The 20,454-nt window shown below is 40.4% G+C and overlaps 3 protein-coding genes across 3 annotated transcripts in view; all 3 read right to left on the bottom strand.

Annotated features, from left to right (window-relative positions):
* Window positions 1-1,499: 1,499 nt before the first annotated feature.
* mybphb (myosin binding protein Hb) lies at window positions 1,500-15,041 on the bottom strand. Its single transcript, XM_083770831.1, has 12 exons — window positions 14,722-15,041; window positions 9,532-9,666; window positions 8,532-8,699; window positions 6,686-6,774; window positions 6,339-6,531; window positions 5,746-5,885; window positions 5,435-5,594; window positions 4,959-5,095; window positions 3,703-3,889; window positions 2,910-2,972; window positions 2,172-2,209; window positions 1,500-2,032 (listed from the first exon to the last, which is right to left on the bottom strand). The coding sequence occupies exons 1-10, from the start codon at window positions 14,963-14,965 to the stop codon at window positions 2,932-2,934; spliced, it is 1,494 nt and encodes a 497-aa protein (XP_083626957.1). The 5' UTR covers window positions 14,966-15,041; the 3' UTR covers window positions 1,500-2,032; window positions 2,172-2,209; window positions 2,910-2,931.
* LOC310862773 (uncharacterized protein) lies at window positions 9,676-14,689 on the bottom strand. Its single transcript, XM_083770836.1, has 4 exons — window positions 11,160-14,689; window positions 10,837-10,905; window positions 10,312-10,377; window positions 9,676-9,938 (listed from the first exon to the last, which is right to left on the bottom strand). The coding sequence occupies exons 1-4, from the start codon at window positions 11,160-11,162 to the stop codon at window positions 9,756-9,758; spliced, it is 321 nt and encodes a 106-aa protein (XP_083626962.1). The 5' UTR covers window positions 11,163-14,689; the 3' UTR covers window positions 9,676-9,755.
* Window positions 15,042-15,317: 276 nt separating the features above from the next.
* Window positions 15,318-20,454, bottom strand: part of nav1b (neuron navigator 1b) — a gene marked incomplete at its 5' end in the record, with an annotated part of 78,091 nt that continues 72,954 nt past the window's right edge. Inside the window, 5 exons of the mRNA XM_083770838.1 lie at window positions 15,318-18,993; window positions 19,372-19,569; window positions 19,759-19,877; window positions 20,005-20,201; window positions 20,382-20,453. Of these exons, the coding sequence (XP_083626964.1) occupies window positions 18,910-18,993; window positions 19,372-19,569; window positions 19,759-19,877; window positions 20,005-20,201; window positions 20,382-20,453 (670 nt within the window). The 3' untranslated portion in view covers window positions 15,318-18,909. The remainder of the gene's footprint in view (window positions 18,994-19,371; window positions 19,570-19,758; window positions 19,878-20,004; window positions 20,202-20,381; window position 20,454) is intronic.

The raw sequence follows: 20,454 nt of genomic DNA on the forward strand, positions 1-20,454 counted from the left end.
TATTTATTCTGCATAGCCGGACCACATTTTTATGTCATTTAGCCTCTCAGACCCAAAACTTGAATATTTTGTTATCGTTTAATAGATGAAATGAAAGTCTGCTGACGCAATAAAGACAAGGTACTAGAATAACACTAGGCAAATAACAATTATTGGTTACCAACTCGCTATCATTTAGCTGAGTCGCATTAGGCCTATATCTGCTTTTCCACCATTTAGCTGGTGGTCTCCGACTCGATCCGTCCACTGGAGAACCACATAGCCTAATAGTTACCTAATTTAACTCGATCATTCAACAAATATTCCACTTTATTGTGGAATATCAGCATTCACACACCTTGACCTTGGATATATTGTTATCTATACTATCTTGTCAGTCTTTATTTAGTTCTTGATAGTTATACATTTTAAAATGTTAAAATGTTATTTTAACTTAAAATAACATTTTAACAGGAGGACTAATTTCCTGTGGAACAAATGGCGTGTATGGCATAGATGTTATTACTTGAGAGTAACACTAGAGGGTGCAATGGTCAAAGACGTCATTCACACAATGGCCTAAATAAACTGTTGAAAGTAGGCGAGTTAGAAACAGCCTTGGGTCTTTATTGATTGTAATGTATAGACTGATCTCTGGATTATAAAGGTTTTCATTGAACATGGAATAAGAAAAAGGAAATCATGTTTTCATTCTTGATATGAACAGCTTTTGACTTTTGAAAAGGGCTGCATATTACCGAGCTATCTCGTTGAAACAATTTCATTTTTGGGCAGGTCAAAGTGTGCTGTACTGCAGTTGGAAGTTGGGCCTAAAATAACTAGAGGGAAGGCTTGAGAAGTGAGGCTAATTTTGTCAACCACTTTGTGAACTGAGCCTCTATCTCTGGCAGCAACCTAGATATCTCTGGCACCATGGCCTATATCACTATGCCTGTAACTTCACGGCAGCATGATTAGAAGATCAGGATTTAAGTATGGTAGTATTATTGTGGCAGTCCTAACATACTGTTATGCACATTTGCACTTGTCCGAGTATGAGCAAGATGAAGAGACTGTGTTCACATTCTCATAGATCCACTGCAAGTCAGGGTCAAATAGTAGGCCCTAGATCATTTTTCATACACTTTTTGACACCAGTTTAATGGTGCGTGGTGTTATCAGACAGTGTATAAGATGTCAGTTTTAGAAACCAATTTGAATTCAGATGCTCCATGTTCTTCTAACACCTATTTTAGTATCATATATGGCAAACTCCAGAAAGCTGGTAAGGAATGTCACAGACTGACATTTGACACGATGCTGTAACACAGCAATAGGCCTACGTATGTCATTCAAATACTCGTCTCTGCTATATTCTCCTGTGTCATGAGACTTGTACAGGCATGAATGAACACAAAGTAAATTAGGTTACTGCAAAGGGTTGGACATTTGTACAATATGATACCCTTTAATTTGATCAATTTACAGAACACAATATATAGCAAAAAAATAATAAAATAAACCAGAAATGAAAAGATTTATTGGTACAAACACTTACATGTTACACATTGTTCTATGAGTAACAGTAAATTTATGCAACATAATTAGTTGTGGACACGACTTACATGACATGACAATTGTAATAGAGGGTATGCGCGTGACATCATCATCAAACCCGGAATTTATGCGGGAACGCCTACTGAGTGGCAAAAAACTACTTACTGCTTGACAGCCCATACATCCAAACAGAAAATCTGATTGCATTAAACAACATTAAACAATGTTAAACTCACTTTGCCACTCGATTTGCCACTCGATGTGCCATTCACTTTAAGCATGCACATACCCTCTATAGTAGACAATTATTGGGAACTGAGCTGAAAGTGGACATGGATGTGTGAGTAATGTTTCTTGTGAGGAAGTATGTTAGTAAATAAATAGGAACAAAAATGGCTCAGCTTGATAAACATTCAGGATAGAATTCAGTCAACAACCATTTGATGTGTTCACCAGCCATACTATGTACATGTTCTTTCAGGAATCCAGCACACGCCTAAAATGACACAGAGATTGCACAAAGGAATTTAAATAAATAAACCAAGGTTATAATTATTACAGTATATACAATCAGGAAGCTGTAAAACATTTCATTACAGGGAGGCCAGTTTTAGAGGTGCTAAAGGAGTACTTGCCTTTTGCTGGAAGGGCTCCTTCTGCTCCTAATTTGGGACTGCAGCAGGTGAGAAAATAACAAAAAGACAGGTGTGAAGTATCTTTGGAGGCAGTGACTAACATTTACAACAATAAACACATGAGGAATTTGATGAAAATCTAAGTAAAGAACATCAACAAGACTATTTTTAACAGGCGTGTGACCAGGGAATACTTCCTGCTGGTCTGTGATAATATTTCAGCAGCCCATTTAAAATACTTTAAAGAACCAGATCATGCGAACATTATTAAAAAAACAATTAGGGTCAATCGGCTGGACTAGCGCAACAGACTATAACAGTAGAGCCTAGCAATAAATGGCTGTGTCTCACTAGTCCCTAATTATGGTTACAGATGCTGACTGGAGGAAATGTGATTAAGCTCCCTCTGCTGAGTACCAATGAGGAGTCATTAGTTTACATGTTTAATTTATGGGTGGTGCTGCTGCCCCTGTTTCAGTGGCAGGGGCCACCGAGTCCAAGTATAGTGCCTTCCATGTATGGACAGCAAGACATGGAGCAGGCAGATGTCACCTCAGGACTCAAATAGATCCATATGGAAAAAGAAAAACTTTCTATCACTGGGCTGTGGGCTTTGGAGGGGAGATCATAGCTACTTGTCAAATATAGTGTAAAAACAATTAGGACATTTATGGACAAAGATGACTAAAACTATCACATTACTATAGTAATAAAATGTATATAAAAACAGTGCCTAACCTGTAAGAATTACGATATTGGCTTATGACTCCTCTTCTACATCTGCATCTGGACCAGTAGGCTCTGTTGAAGAGAAAAACAAGCTAGTATGAGATTGAGAACTTGGACTTAAATAACAATACATTCAAAGTGAAGGAGAATTATGTACGGTAGTATTACAAGAAGCTTACAGTATATTGTATATAATATCATATATACATATACTAAATTGGCCAGGAAGCTTATTCGAAGAGATTAGAAGAGAAGTCGATTTCCAAACTAGGAAAGATATTTTGACAAATATATTTAACATTTGGACAACTGAAAATAAATGATCTCACGTGAATTTGTTTCGTAACATGTAAGGCCATTTTTGTTAATTGTGGATTTTTTAAAACTTCTCCACCACGAAGGCATGGGGAGAGAGTATGTTTTGCACTCCGTCCGTGTGTGTGTGTGTGTGTGTGTGTGTGTGTGTGTGTGTGTGTGTGTGTGCGTGCATGCGTGCGTGCGTGCGTGTGTGTGTGTGTGTGTGTGTGTGTGTGAAAAAAAAACACACACACGTGTTCAAGACGGATCTGTCCGATATTTTGTGTGCAATTTACCTGGAATCTTTCACAGACCTTCCTACTAGGTTGAGGAATATATCCCACCCTTTTCAAATTGGCCTGTTATAGCGCCACCAACAGGTGGACTTTTGAAAAACACATTTTTGGAACATAATGCCTCAAATCATCCAATTGCCATCCAAGGCGTAAGAAGAAATGGCAACAACCTGGTGGTGCTAACTTTTCTAGTTCAAACCTTTACTTACTTTTGACCTCCAGCTTGCACTCGACCATGGATTCTCCGTGTTCGTTCACAGCCTTGCAGACGTACACACCGCCATCATAGTTACCAGGCTTACGGATCTCCAGAGTGCAGATACCCTGCACACACATCTGCCTGAACTTGGGGTCATTTGAAATGGGAATCTTGTTCTTTATCCACTGAATCTTAGGCTGCAGGAAGAAGAAGGACCTTATGTGATTCACGTCACCCAGAGAACACGTTCAATTCACATTCATCCAATTTCACACCTAGACCTTTTTCACACGTTGACTAAAAAGTGCTTCTCTACATGTAACCGACATGCCCAGTAGTATGATGATTATAGCAAAATGTCTTATTACCTCGTAAACATCCAAATAAAAAGAAACAACTTCACAGTGCGTTCTTTCTAAAGAGCGTTACTCTTGATAATACAACCACCTGGGAGCAGATAGCTCAAACACACTGGAGGTTCCAATGGCAGTGCCACCACATAGTAGGTACTAGGTAGTAGTAGGTATTTTGCACATCTGACCCTCGACTAGCTGTCACCCTCCCACCCTATTCCCTACACAGAGCTTAAAGGACCCTCTACTAGCTGTCACCCTCCCACCCTATTCCCTACACAGAGCTTAAAGGACCCTCCACTAGCTGTCACCCTCCCACCCTATTCCCTCCACAGAGCTTAAAGGCAGAGAATATCATCCGTAGTCATACCAAAGATACCTCATGTCCCTTAGTGTAAAACGCCTTCTGTGCCAGTCTGACCCAGAGGCATGTACAGTAGAGCGAACGTATTGTAGAAAGCAATGAGCAATGACTAAACCACAGGCTAACAAGGGCAGGATACAATATAATCGTTTTGTGGCTCAGGGGTAAACACGTTGACAGGGATGGATGAACAGTAGAGTAAGGTTAACTGTACCAAGCCCTTCATACAATCTATCGCCACAAGATCATGAAGGTGGTTAGCCACCAGCTGGCATCAGGCTCGAACAGTGTCAAGGTAACTGATGCCTCTGGTGTTCGAGTGTCACAGCACAAAAAATCACACCCGTGTGAAGTGAGTGGTGCAACTCTGTGTGGGGCTTCCCGGGGGGAAGTTTTGTCATTTGAAATAACGTAAGGACAAGACGTTGGTGATGTATTGTCAGGCTGTGTATCAATGGAATGAGCAACTGTACCTGGTTAAATGCTTTATCTGGTTAAATGCTTAATCAGTGACATTGATTTAGGACAACCAGAAATGTGCTGCCGTACCTTAGGGAATCCCCTGACAGAGCACAACAGCCTGGTGCTGTAGCCAACAGTGGTGGCTCTGTCAGTGAGAGCGGTGGTGAACTTGGGAGGCTCACTGTGATCAGCATCGGTGTACACGGGAGGCTTGTAATCGATGGCTGAAGAAAGAGACAGACACAAAATATGCAAAATTGAATTTAGCATTTATGTCATCAGAGACTGCCTTTCATAAAGCACCTAAGTCACATTCTCACCACTACTTGGAAGGACAGCTGATAAGGGTGCTATTTAGTCAGCTAACAATTTTGTTAGTTCACATGCTTCACAGATTACTGGATTTGTTACACCTGTTGAAATGAAAAAGTTCTGACATAAAACCCACAACAGATATGACTTATAACTATGCAATGAATGGATTCATGAATTAATATGTAATATATATGAGCAATTAAATTAATGAGATGTTACTAAAGCCAAAAGCAAGTAGTGAAATATACCTGTCTTCAAAATGCTAGCTTCAGTGTCAGTAACAATAGCCTCCTCACTGATTCCAACTTTGTTCTCAGCCCACACTCTGAACTTGTAGGTGTTTCCCATGATGAGGTCAGAGATGGTAGCAGTAAGTCTATGGTAATGCTCCAAAACAGTGAACCAGTCCTGTAGACAGACAGATGGATGGAGAGAGGGGGGAGGGGGGAATGATAAATTAAGTGTTTCATGCATATGAGTATTTTACCACCAAAAATCATCACACATAACCTGGACACTGTTTACTGTAATCTAAGACAGGCAGCTGGCAGCTACTTACTCCAGTCTTTTTGTCGGCCTTCTGTATGGTGTAACCGGTGATTACTGTGTTTCCCTTGTCAGAGGGTTCTGTCCATTCCAGGGCAACATTGAAGCCCCAAGTATCAACAATCTTCACGGTTGCAGGGGGCCCTGGCAGCTCTGTGGAAAACCAAGTATTGAATAGCACATATTATGGTGAGCATCTATGGTGACTAGAATCACAATGGTCTAGAAGACTGGAGAAAAAGAAATCTATCACTATCTATAACTAGATGTTTTTGTTCTGGTGAGAGTAGGATGAGTTTGTTAACATAACAAACAAAAATGCTACAACTGACACTTCTATAGTGATTCATAGTATACAATCTATAAGCTCACAACGCATTGCAATGCGACACGTTGTGAGCTATTAGAATAGATCTATTTTCCATACTTTTTAAAAGAAAAGGAGAAAAAAAGGAAAACAAACCCACTAATAATGATATGTCAAAACAATAAATAGCTATACAAAGTGTTTGTACAGAAACCAAATGGTGAACATCAGGTAATGATTTGAAAGGATTATAAGTACAATTTCAGAAAAAAAAGAATCATCCTAGTAGCTTTACTAACCAACAATTTGAAGGATGAATGGACATTTGTCCTCAAAGTCGTCCACTTTCACACTCATCTCATAGACTCCAGAGTCAGCTCTCTCAGAGGTACGGATGAACAGGATGCTGTTCGTGTCGGTGCTACGGACCTGCACCCTCTTGTCAATGGGCTGACCGTCCTTAGTCCAGGAGACAACTGGTTTGGGTTTGCCCTGGGAAAGACAAGAACATATATACTCACTAATTTATACTTTCACAATGGCGTTGCTAGCTGAAAATCCTTTAGTAATCAGCAAGTAGATTACTGATCATGCATTTATAATAGCAGGAAGTCGATTCCGGTGATCTTTTCAGGTGTATACTCACAGTGAAGGGGATGGTCAGGTTGATCTTGGCACCAACATTGGCAACGTATCTCTGTCTCAGGAAACGCGGCATGCGAACTTTGGGGCGGTCTAGAGAAAATGGGAAATTCAAGTCGTTGATATTGAGTTGTGAACACAGGATTGTATGAAGAGAGTTACACGTATTAGTAGTACTATTAAAGAATATTATATACAGTATGTACAATTCACTCCTAGATTCATCATTGAGGGGAAACATGGGAGGATTGTTGGGAACAGCCACCTGCTAAGTTCAGCAAAGCAAGAAACGCCAGGATTCTAAATAAAGCAGGACTAATATTAGACCACTGCAGGCAGACTACCCATAAAATATCATTTGGAGATAAAGTTACTAACATACAACCGTCATACACTGAAATAAAGATCATATTTTTCTGTCCCAACTTGACACTCAAAAGTAAAAGTCTAAAGAAAACGCCTGTAAAGTCTATGGCATGTTTCAAAATTAACAGTGAATGCGTGGCAGTCCGAAGGAACTTAGGCGAGACCACTTGAGAAACTATAACCTCCCCCACACCCCCTTCGACGCAAAGAGAACACACCGGAATGCACTGCGCTAGCCACTCCCCTGACAACCCCCACCTGCTTGCAAGCCGATCAGTTGTCACCATCGATACGGAGAGCAGATTGTCACCTCTCCAGCTATTTACTGTTACAGTGGGTACAGAGCCACCACATTTGCGTTAATGACACACACATCCTAGCTATTTTTCCATGGCTGCGGGAGAATGTGGCCCAGCCGTTCTTTTGCAATAGCATTTAATGAGGAATCTCTATTATGTGGAACCACCTTCTGTCCTGGCTGGCAGGTGAACATGGAACATTGGTAGTAAGATATTGCCAGGATCATGTTTCCTTCCATGCCTGTTCAACTCTCCATTACGTGAAAGATGATATCTGACTTGACATGGCATAAATGTATGCCATGCTTTTGTTTTTGCTTAAATGTAAGTCGCTCTGGATCAAGAGCGTCTGCTAAATGCCTAAATTGTAAATTGACAAAGTCACATTTCCAGCTTTTAAACTATCAAGAGAAGGCCAATGTCCTACAACTTTTAACTCTTCAATGATCACTGCCACTGCAGGAAACATTTTGTTGGCCTCTCTCAATAGTGACTTCTGCACTTTACAAACCCTAACATATACTATCCATAAGAAATTGCTGCACATGTAGTGTCAGCCATTCCTAATTTACCTTAACAAAAATATTTACATGAAATCCCCCCCCCCCCTAATTAACTTGCTAAATGGGTGGCCTTTGTTCACAAGGAATGAATAGAACATAATGTTAAACATCCATTGCTAACACATCTGAATTATACTAACATGAGTGCACGTTCCTAATAACTATTTGCAAATGCTCTTTGACCCCGGTCTATTTAGGACCTTTCTGCAGGGGCCTGGTGATGTAATACTGTTCAAGTCAGTAGATGGTCAGAACAACCGTGCGGCCTGTGTTGAAAGGGCAGAGATGTACTCATGCACATTTTGGCCTATCCTATAGTTTTGGAAATGGAACCCCCACTGTAAAATCTGTTAATTTAACTCTGACAGTGTACAAATGTAACCATGATATTGGTAAATGAACACTGATGATTTTACTGTGGAACTCCTTTCAGTCACACCACTGCAAGAAAATGGAACTTTCACGCATAAGAAAGAGGATTTCTACAGCCATTGATGCTGTGTTGGAATATAGCTAAATATACACATACTTTGGACAAAAGCGTCCATCAAAGGGCGTGTCGAGTTTAACATCCACAGGTAAATCTCACTATTTCTGTGTGAGACCACTTCTTAGTTCTTACCAGCAACTTCCTTCACCAGGACGGCCTCGGGAAGGGCGACAGGGGGGCTGCGGCCCCCAGCATTCACAGCCACCACGCGGATCTTCAGGCGATCACCAGTGGTCTGGTTCTTGATGACAAAGCGGGTGGACTTCTGGAGCTCCTCATTGACTGCTACCCAGTCCTCAGCTGTGGAAAACAATGTACCGTTAGTGAAGAACAATTGACACAGCTGTGTTACTGTAATATTAAAACACAATACTAAAAGCACACTGAATGAGCAAGCTGGCTTCAGTAGCAGACGGATATCAGATTTGCGCTGATGAAGAAATTGAGTCTGATGCAGGTTTGTAGTATACAGGTAATTGTAATCCATTCCCCTTAATGCCATACATTTATGAATGTAGCACAAGGTAAGAGCAGGACATTAGTGTGGTAATAGTTTTTATTTATGTTTTTCACATAATGTTTTCATTTCAACACAGTTGATTGCAAGATGCTAACTATGTCTGTGGCTAACTAAGTCTAGCTCAAGCTTACATTTAGCTGGTGCTGACTTTAGCTTTGTGCTTGGGATCTAAAAGCAGGAGCTCTGGTGAGACCACAGCAGCTCTCTTGGAATGACTCCTTCCTTGTAGGGAGAGGTTAGGTAGCCTATGATATAAATCTACGAGTGACACTTCAGGGACAGGTGCAACCGATAGGGGTGACCCGCATTAAAGTGCCATTTACCACGTTCACGGGTATATTTAAAAAGAACGTCAGCATGTGAAGAGGCTGTCGAGATATCAAAAAAATATGACTGATTTACAATGGAAATAAAATATATTTTAAATTTTAACTACAGATGTCAGCTGGTGTTGTAACTTCTGTGACCCTTTCTGAAGTAGAGAATAAATAGCTTCACACTCTATGAATACACCCATCTAACACGTTGAATTCCGCTGCCAGTACATTGAGAATGTGGGGTCAAATTGAATGCATAATGCATGTGTGAGAGAGCAACCGCTAATGGACTTACTTCCGTCCTTGCAGACTTCAATAGTGTAGCCATCTAGACCAGAGTCTCCAATGGCCTCCGGCTGACTCCAGATGATACTGACTGAGGTGTCATTCTTATCCTCCAAAAACAGTTCCACAGGGGCACTTGTAGGCTCTACAGAAAGGAACACAGAATACTACAATAAACATTTTGAAATGCAAAAAATAACAACAGACAAAAGGAGAACTTCAAATGGTTCGAGGTCATTCAGGGTTGTCATACCAGTGTTTATCGTAAACACAGTAACGACACGTGACGTGAAGAGCGTGAAGACCATAGAAGTCGGTGATGATGGATTGCTCAGTCTGACAGTTTACCTTTGGGTGGTGGTGGTGGAGGTGTTGGTGGTTTAGGCTCTTCTGGCGCGGCTGGCTCGGCACCTTCAGCTGTTTTTAAATAGGCATTAATGTCAGCATTAGCTTAGCAAGCAGCATGAAATTAGCACCACAATGTTAAGCGGTCAAATCTAATCTAAATGGTATCTCACAACTCTCTGTCTGTTTGCTTGACTGTGATTACCCGTAAAGCTAATTTATACTTTGTCAAGGGACCGTGTCGTATGACAAACACAACATAAATTCAAGGGGTTGATGGAATGTTTAAACTATTTTGGCACACAACATGGTCATTTGACAAAATAGAAAGGCTTATTTTTTTTATATGGACTATATCCAATAATTGTTCTCGAAAAACTAAAGATAGGTAATGCACAGAGAGGAGTGGACAAGAACACATTTCTGCATGTTTGTTATTGTTTACCATCAGCAGGTGCTTCACCATCAGCAGGTGCTGCGGCAGCGTCCTCTGCAGCGGGGGCAGCGTCAGCTATAGTTAAATGTTAGATATTAATGCCAAAGCCAAAGTCTATCAGCAGACCTGATATATCGTTGCTGTTGGGCAGAAACCTCATATCTCCATATTCCTTCAATAATTTGTTTTCTTTCGTATATTAATGCCCTATTTCATCAAGTGTGAAACGTATAAGCTCACGAGTCGCAATGCCACGCACTGTGATCTGTTTTTAAAAATAAATTAAAAAAGGAATGGTTTTGGACAAACAAGGTTTCCACCCAACAGTAACAATATGTTGCATCAGATAATATAGGATGTGCTGGGTCTTCATTAAACTGTATGCCAAAGCTTCAAAGCGTTTGGCAGGAACCTCTTAGTGCCATTAAATTAGCATTACAAGTGCATTTAGCAGCATTGCATTGATACAGTGGTGGTTTAAATAACTCAATATGTCATCTGTTGTTTCTTTGCATACTGTAGATAGTGGTTTACCAGCAACTTCAGCTTCAGCTTCAGCAGGTGCGAGTGCGACAGCTTCGTCTGCAGCTGGGGCAGCATCAGCTACAGTTAAATGTTAGATATTAATGCCAAAGTCGATCAGCAGACCTGATATAATATTATGTTTCAGCATGTAGCATACGCTGGATCTCCAGCAACTCGTATTCCAACCATTATACCTTCGTAGTGTTTTAACAGGAACCAGTTAGTACCATTACTCCATTAGCATTACAGTGAGATGACGGTGGTCTAAAAGTTTAATTAGACTGGATATAGACTATTTGTTGTATCTCCTTTGATACAGTATAGTGGTTTACCATCAGCGGGCGCAGGTTCAGCAGGAGCAGCGGCAGCGACCTCTGCAGCTGGGGCAGCTTCAGCTATATAGTTAAATGTTAGATATTAATGCCAAAGTCGATCAGCAGACGTCACCTGATATACGTTTCAGAATATAGCATGCTGAAACATTATCCACCTGTTTACTCTTTATTATCATTATCACTACTATTATTACTCCTAGCTGTATCACCTTTTCGTATCTGTTCTGTGGTTCATAACTGTGGTAACGCCATGAAAACAGAATTTCCCCAGCGGGATCAATAAAGGTCCATCTATGGATCTCCAGTAAACTGTATTATGCCATAGCTTCAAAGTGTATTAACAGGAAGGACCCAGTTAGTGCCATTACAGTAGCATTACAGTGAGACCATGGCGGGTTTAAAAGTGGATTAAATGGAGGGACAGGTCATCTGTCTCCTTTCGTACTGTAGATAGTGGTTTACCATCAACGGGAGCTTCAGGTTCAGCAGGAGCAGCGGCAGCTTCTTCTACGGCTGGGGCAGCGTCAGCTATTGTTAAATGCTAGATATTAATGCCAAGGTTCGATCAGCAGACGTGATGCAGTATGTGTTACATCAGATGATGTCGCATTATGCTGGATCTCCAGCAAACTGTATGCAAGAGCTTCAAAGTGTTTGAACAGGAACCAGTGCCGTTAGCCTTACAGTGAGACTATGGTGGTGGTTTAACGTTGAATTAAGACTGAAGGATAGGGTTATCTGTTGTCTACTGTAGAGTAGATAGTGGTTTACCAGCAACAGGGGCTTCGGGTTCAGCAGGAGCAGCGGCAGCTTCCTCTGCAGCTGGGGCAGCTTCAGCTATTGTTAAATGTTAGATATTAATGCCAACGTCGATCAGCAGACCGGATATATGTTTCAGAATATAGCCAGTGGTGTAAAGTAACTAAGTACATTTACTTAAGTACTGTACTTAAGTACAATTTTGAGGTATTTTTTACTTTACTTGAGTATTTCCAATTTCCAATCCTTTGGGTAGTTTAAGTACATGTTGATACCAATACTTTTGTACTTTTACTCAAGTACATTTTGAATTCAAGACTTTTACTTACTATATTGCAGTATTGGTACTTTTTAATACTTAAGTAAAGAATGTGAGTACTCTTTCCACCACTGCATATAGCATATGTTTGACATAGCATGTGTTTGACATACATATGTATATAGCATATGTTTGACATACAAGTTGCTGGATTTCCAGCAACGTGTATGTCAAGCATAGCTTCAAAGTGTTTTAACAGTTAGTGCTGCTATTGGCATTACACAGTGAGACTATGGTGGTTTAAACTATGAATTAGACTGAAGGATAGGCTATCTGTTGTCTCCTTTCAGATTGTACATAGTGGTTTACCAGCAACAGGGGCTTCGGCTTCAGCAGGAGCAGCGACAGCTTCCTCTGCAGCTGGGGCAGCTTCAGCTATATTTAAATGTTAGATATTAATGCCAAAGATATGTTTCAGCAAATAGCATAATTATGCTGGATCTACAGCAACTTGCATGCCAACCATAGCTTCAAAGCGTTTTACCAGAAACCAGTTATGCTAGGTTACTATACTTTGGTCCGACATACCATTGGTCCGATCGACTACCTACCCCAAACCCTCACCCTAACCATAGCCGCGAGCACGGGGCAGCACACCTAAACCTAACCCCCAACCCTATCCCGAGTCGGACCAATGCTCCTTCGAACCAATGATATGTCGGACCAAAGTATGCTCCCCGTTATGCTATGCTATTAGCATTACGGTGTGGTTTAACGTTGACTGAGTTATAGGTTATCTGGTGTCTCCTTTTATACTGTAGTTAGTGGTTTACCATCAGCAGGGGCCTCAATAGGGGCCTCCACTGAGCCCTCAGCAGGGACCTCAGCAGGGGCCTCTACAGGGACTTCAGCAGCAGGCGCGGGTTCCTCTGTTGCAGGAGCATCAGCTAATGTTAAAGGTTAGAACATAGCAGATTAAAAACAATGTTTTAAAAATCGTTAGCCTCATAGTATAATAGCCGCCCTATGTAAAAATAATTGGGCCAAATTGACATTTCTACCGTAACTCTACCTACTCTCCTAACACTACGTCTCATTCATTGTGCCTAATTGCCTATGTCTTCAGCCTATCAGAATGCTTGTTAAATTTCCAAAAATTATGCAATTTATTTTCTTTCTTTCTTTTTGCATTCTGATAGGCTGAGAACATAAGAAAAAAGACAGGATGAATCAACAGTGTTAGGAGTTGTGTTGGCTTGTTAGGCAGATATAAATGAAGACAGATAAACATCATCATGACAAAAATGACAATCAAGTGTGTTGACATTTTCCAAAAGTTCTTTTTGTTTTTGTTTTAATTTTGACTAAGTAATTTTTTTAATTTCTTCAATAATTATAATTTATAATTATGCTATGAGGCAAAGGAAATGTTAGATTGAGAGTTGTTTCTCATTAACCACTTAAATCGCTCCCTTGAAACCAAAGATAGCAGAGATTGTACAAATATTTTTGCAGAATGTTCGCCCCAGATTAGCACACTGGGGTTCAAGTGGTTAACTGAAATCCATAAAGTCAAGTCAAATTTTATATGCAGAATTGGTAGATTTAAGATTTGGTTAAATTACCATATACTCCTACTACTGGCAGCTGGCTTATTTTGGTACAGATACATTTAACTTAAAGTGAGAAATATGTCATTAATATTGACTGTATTCCTCTGAGCACACTCAGCAGGAGGAGTGGGGTAATGTTAAAGGTTAAACTTAAAACTGTAGTTGTAATAGTAAAGCAATTTGTGATATCTTTGTTGCTAATATGCGTTATGATGAATCAATAGAAGCAATGCAAACCAAGCATTACCCTGTCTCAGTGAGTGGACACTTCTGGGCCAGGGAGATCAGATTCAGTTTGACGCCTATACCCTTCAGAAGAAGCTCAGAGCGCAGATCACTTCCACTTTGCAGACAATGGACATAACGTATACTCATGCAGTAGCACTAAGCACCGCATAGTAGCAACTTAAGTCGAGTTCTCAGAAACAGGAAATATTTTTCGCAAGAACCTTTCAGTTAATTAGACTGGGCAAACAACGCAAAAATGATGCAGTTTGATTTCGTTGACCAGCATGCTTTGCCTTTAGCCTTACCACCAAAGAGTGCTCAAACGCGTAAAGGGTCTCCAAGATGTCAAGAAGTGCTATTTTTAACCATCTCCTTACCATAAGAGGTCTTGAACAACGCATAGGAACAACCGACTACTTTAGACTTACAAGCGGAATACGCAAATTCACCAACGTAGGTCTACATCCAAATGCTCAAAAACGCGCATTATGCGTAAAGGGTCTCCAATATGTCAAGAAGTGCTATTTTTAACCATCTCCTTACCATAAGAGGTCTTTCTTGAACAACCGACAACTTTAGACTTACAAGCGGAATACGCAAATTCACCAACGTAGGCCTACATCCACCTTCAAATTAGGTCATTGTAGATTTTACGCAGAATAACAAGGTAATGGCTCGCGTCTTTGAGCGCGTGCATTACCGGGTGGGGGTGGGGGTGGAGGGGCAGCCTCCTCCACTACTGGCTCAGGGGCGGCCTCTGCCTCGGCGGGGGCAGCTTCTGCCTCTGCGGGGGGAGCTTCTCCCTCGGCCGGTGCAGCTTCGGCCTCAGCTGGAGCTTCAACTGGAGCAGGCTCAGCAGCAGGCTCTGGGACGGCTGCCGGCTCCTCGGCCGGCGTTTCCTTGGGCGCTGGCTTCTTCTTGATTGGCGCTGGCTTGGCTGGCATGTTGGCGGTTCTCAGCTAATTCCCAAAGTAGTAGTAGTAAGTCCTTAAAGTGCACTCCTTATCCAATGCCATCATTCCTCTGGGAGTGCAGAGTTTATATAGCAGCCGCTGGGTTTGGGCTCCACCCCCTAATGAACTCTATGTAACAGATACTTGACAGAAATATGGACCATACGTGTCTGGTGGTTGTCCTTAGTCCTCTGTGTTGATGATTGAGTGTCATATATATTCATATCATCATATATTCATATACCATGATTCATATTCCCACTAGAAACTTGACATCTTAATAAAATACGTATAGGTGAATTGACTTGAGGTGTGAGCAGTGTGACAGAAACACCATGATCACCAGCATAATGACATGTTTTTATTGACTCCAACAAACAGTGAGAGGATGAATATGTCTCCAGAAGCATGCCATCTCCTTGTATTGGACCCAATTAATTCTGAAGAAATATAGGTCTCTGAATTAATCTTTTACTCATTAATGATTGTTGCCGCGTCCACGATGCTGACATATTTACAGTCTTTACAATTATGATGTCCTGTACAAAATAGAGAAATGAGGGTTTACAAAGGGTTCTTTAGAAAAGGAAAAAGAAATATCAAATACCATTGTATTAAAAAGGAAAACCTTATTTAGAATAATCCCCTATAATAATAGTTAAACTGTTGTTTTGTCACAAAGCAAGTTTACATGCGTTTACAACACTTAGAAACCCATCACACTTGCACGTCAGTGTCATTAGAGAACGCATTACAGTTTTAAATTAATTTTGTCAACAGCAAGCTTTGCCAAAAAAATATGACTATTCAGCAACCTGTATTGGTCAATATTCCATTCTTTTTATTTTAAGTTTTCAAACTGTAGTGCTTATTCCTGTCATTTTAAAGACACAAATTTTCTTCCAAGAAGGAATTTATTAAAATAAAATGTACCTGCTTTTAGACCATTCACTATAGGCCTTGTGCAATTACAGTACACTTTACTGCATTCACCTGCCTTGTCATTCTGCAGTCAAAACACATCATATGGGCTTAACTTCACAAACCACCCTAGAAACCCTGTCACAATACAAACCCCACGAAGGCCCCCCTCATTAAGGTTCTATTTGGTCCAACCTACAATAAGAACTCGAAGTCAGAGCTGATGAAAATGTACTGCATTTGCTAGTTATGACATTTGCTGTTTGCTAACACCAGTAGAAGTTGCTGCATAGTCCTGATACACAAGTTAGCAAATACACATCACAGTTACACAGCAACAGGTACAACAACCAGTTAATGAGATGAGAAGGCCGACATAATGGTGTCCACTGTCTGCATACAAATATGAGGGTAGAATAGAGGTGGGGGTGGGTGTCTGAGTTGTTTTATATTTTATATTTATTTACAATAAATAAAATAATTATCAGTTGGCGTGGTGCCAGTGTCATCACTGGCCATTTGGCATCTTTTCCTAAGGAAGTCGTCATCAGCTTTAATTGTTGCTCACGTGACCGATCAAAGCAGCAAATTAGCCATTAATTGGCTTCAAGTTACGTATTTGACAGTCAAACAGCTTCATGTAAAAGAAGTGCAAAAATAAAGCAACAAAAAGCCCAAGACAGAAGACATATTTTAAACTTAGGTTGGCTGCACTTTTATCAAATAATTACTTTGATGTCTTGTGATAACCATACACAGAAAGTGGCCTGACATTCATTACAGTTTATGTTCACATGGGGGAGGTTAATGCATTTTAAATGCAAAGGCCTGAACAATTGACAGATGACTCAACACTAACATACACCACAGTCCCACTACTACTTACACATCATCTTTCGTCTCCATTTACCCCAGCATAACTAGCTTATAACAATAAACACACACCAAGCAAGCACATCGACAAGAGGTTTCATGTTGTCATCGGTCTTGCCTTTTGAGCAACTATGTTGTAGGTATTTTAGTTTGCTGTGTGCCAGTCTCCTATGCACTGACCAGATTTCAAATATGAATACTGTACGTCAACATCAACATGAGAATACATTACACAGTGTCTCACATTACTCCACTGTCTGCACTGAATGTCTTGAACGAGTACACTTCTTAAAAGTGACCAAGATCTCTCAAATAAATTTCACACAATCCAGTTTCACAAGACACCTAACAGTTCTATGGTCTACTAACCTCACGCTAGCCTACCCTGTACTTCTACACTGATCCTTATGCAACATTAAACACAGTTCATGACACTGTTGAACTTTATTCAACTTAAAAGCAAAGAGCACCATAAGTAATTAAATGATGACCAATGTTATGTTAGCATTATGTTAGCATTATTCATTCCCCCCCCCCGGGGCCGTGTGAATTGTATTAACCTTGTTTATACTCCATCACACGATGGTGTCGCTTGTCGACGAGACCCGATTTAAGTTTGCGTCGGGTGACAAGCAACAATGTAATACTACAGAGTAGAAATGTGGCTTTAGACACTTGAAATGGGAATAGGTAGCTTCAAAGTCACTGTGCTCACCCACATGAACACATGGCTGTTATGGATGGTTAAGTTGCAGTCCGTCTCTGTGGTAAGGCTAATTTCTAAAGCACCTAGTGTAGATGACCGCCATAGTTATGTAGTTGTGTGTTTTCGAAGTGAAATCTATACATTCATATATAAAGCAATTGAACTTAGATCCCTAGCTTGACAGTCAATATGCAAGATTACAGTTTAAGTACAGTATTTGGTTCAGCATATTAGATATTTGCACCATGCAACTAGTGTAGATAAAATAACTGGCATGTAGCGTTTATATGTACATAGAATATACAGTAGCTACTTTGAATTCTGAGGGATAGACTATTTTATTACTTTTAAATCAACTGTAATGAAAACAAAATGTTTAAAGTGGATTTTCTAAAATGCATCTTTCACCAGGCGGTGTGCTATGTTGTCGTTCCTGTGTAATACGTATCTAATACCTGAATTTTATGGCAATAATGGCAACAATAATAAAACTGAAAGAAAGTGGTAATAACACTAAAAGAGCAACTTCCAGATGTCATGAATTTGCTGCCAGCAACAAAGTGATGAACTTGCATCACAAATAAAAGGTCAAGTGTCTGCAAAAGAGTATAACAGCAATTGAAAATATTCAACTAAGGAATCAAATGCACAATAGCAATTAAAGGAATAATGTGCATCTGGTCACCAATGATCAATACATGAATGCCTGAAGTGTTACTCAACTATACAGTCATTCCTTATTTCATGCTCCTCTCTCACATTGAGACAACACAGTGGTGGTAATATTAATGAAAGCACCAATGCACCGCTAAAGTTGAGAGATGACAATGAAGTCTTTGTTTTTAAGGCATTCTGTCTGTTTGACGAGATTTAAACGAGTTGTCACCTGCTGGTGTGGTGAGATTTTAGGATTGCATACGGTATGTCAACATTTAACTCAACCTGTTATGCTGTCATACTCTTTTCCAAAAGGACTCACACAAATTAACCTGGACTAAATTTATTTCAGAACCTGTAGTACAGTTGAGGACAAAGCAGAGACTGTACTGTGCTGTTCGAGGAAATACCTGACTGAACAACTGAGACGATTAGTTAAGTGTATGGATCTATTAGCACCAGTGTGTGTGTGTGTGTGTGTGTGTGTGTGTGTGTGTGTGTGTGTGTGTGTGTGTGTGTGTGAGAGAGAGTACTAGGGGATAATAAGATTTGCACATATTTGTATAGATGTGTATGTCTTCAAATAAAAATAGAGAAAACGTTTCATACCTCTTACGAGTTGAAATACACATTCCTAGAATGACTAACACTTGCAACATCATGGAGTGATGATGATATTTTAAACTAAAAAATTATTTCTTTCTGAATATGAACAAATAAATGTTATATTTTGAAGTGCTATTAAATGCTATTAAAATACAAGAAGGGAATGGTTCAATTAAAGTCTGGGCAGGCTGGGGTCTTCCTTGTCAGGAGATTCAATGTAGTTGGCAGCCTCTTGGAGCTTCAAAAGCATCGCCATCTAAAACATAAGAGTAACATAGTCCAAAATGAACTCGACATCGCTGTACAATAACAAAGAAACCGTTTGTTTTACATACTTAGATTAATATGTGGTTAATTGCTGTTGATGGCTATTGCCACTATGACACTTGGAGTTTCCACCAGGGATCAATAAGGTTTATCTTATAGCTTGATTTACTCATTTTATGAAATATATATTATATACTTATTGTCATTGTTCTCAAATATCTCAAATTTGTATTTATAACCAAGATTGTTGACTTTCCATTGGCATTAAGCAATGTTGAATTTAGTGCCAATAAAGCACATTTGAATTTATTGAGAGCCCTGTGCAATACTGTAACTGACATGGGATAAAGCTAAGTTTGTCTCCTACCAGAGGATCAGACTCCATGGAGCTGGGTGGTGTCTGCTTGTGAGGCATTTCTCCACTGGGTTGCCCAGGGCTACCAGATGCTACACTGGGTGGAGGCAAATGGAATAGCTTGGCCTGATCTTGCTGGGCAGAGGGCCAAGGAAGGGTACCCCTCACCCACTCCACTGGGTCCTCCCATACTGCCTTCTGACCACGGGCCTGAGGGCAACACACAATAACAGAGACAACTCATTTACACCAAATATTTCCTGAGAAAGGAACAAGACTGGCACTTCCTGTCGAATCCTGAGCAATAAGTACAGCAAGATGTTAAACTGGCATTATCATCCAGCAACACGGCCTTGTAAAAAAGACAAAAAACAAAAGAGTAAAGCTGAGGATTCCAACCTTGATGCCATCCTTGGCGCCTTCCTGAAGGTATGGGATAATGGAATGGTTCCAAAGGTCAATAAACCAGGATCGAAAATCGTCTATTGTGACCGGGCAGGAAAGGAAAAAGCAAGGGCCTATAGGAAAAGGAGAAAAAATAAGGTAGGCTATGTTAATCTAACAAAACAAAAACAATGCACATGCTCTGTTTACAATCAGTGCATCTCAGAAACTCATTCTTCATGTGATAACAGCTTTCTGTACCAATGAGGAAGTCAGATGTGCTGTGCTTCTCCAGGAAGGTGTGCAAGTGGTACCACAGTTTGGGCACCCAGTCCAACACCCTGATCAGGTCCTCATTTGTCAGGCTCCTTTCATCCTCGGCTTCCATTAGCTTCCTGTGCAAGTAACGCACCAGGAAGCCATTGGCTGGCTCCACGTTGTTGGAGAAGGTCACCATCCTATACAGGTAGGCAGGGGGAAAATAATATAGAGGGTCTACAAGCTGTGTGCCCTTACAGATGTAAACTGGAAAACCAGCATATTGTACAGTATATCTGACAAAGAGTGATGTTAGATCCATAAATGTAACAGTTTTCAGTCATACAACTAGTGTATTTCGCATTTGACTCGTCTCTCACCTAAAGCTCAGATGTAGGCTGTGGTTAGCGTTCATCTTCACCGGTTGATTGCTTGTCCCAATAATATAAGGGC

The sequence above is a fragment of the Protomyctophum parallelum genome (assembly GCF_964188405.1).
Source record: "Protomyctophum parallelum genome assembly, chromosome: 8".
NCBI lineage: Eukaryota > Metazoa > Chordata > Actinopteri > Myctophiformes > Myctophidae > Protomyctophum > Protomyctophum parallelum.

Coding starts and splice junctions, on each gene's coding strand:
- LOC310862773 (XM_083770836.1), bottom strand. Junction 10,378..10,836: donor AGCTGAAGCTGAAGTTGCTG/GTAAACCACTAT, acceptor ATTTAACTATAG/CTGACGCTGCCCCCGCTGCA. Junction 9,939..10,311: donor TGGTGAAGCACCTGCTGATG/GTAAACAATAAC, acceptor ATTTAAAAACAG/CTGAAGGTGCCGAGCCAGCC.
- mybphb (XM_083770831.1), bottom strand. CDS start 14,965: ATGCCAGCCAAGCCAGCGCCAATCAAGAAGAAGCCAGCGCCCAAGGAA. Junction 6,775..8,531: donor CCTGGTGAAGGAAGTTGCTG/GTAAGAACTAAG, acceptor CATTTTCTCTAG/ACCGCCCCAAAGTTCGCATG. Junction 5,096..5,434: donor AGCTAGCATTTTGAAGACAG/GTATATTTCACT, acceptor CTCTTTCTTCAG/CCATCGATTACAAGCCTCCC.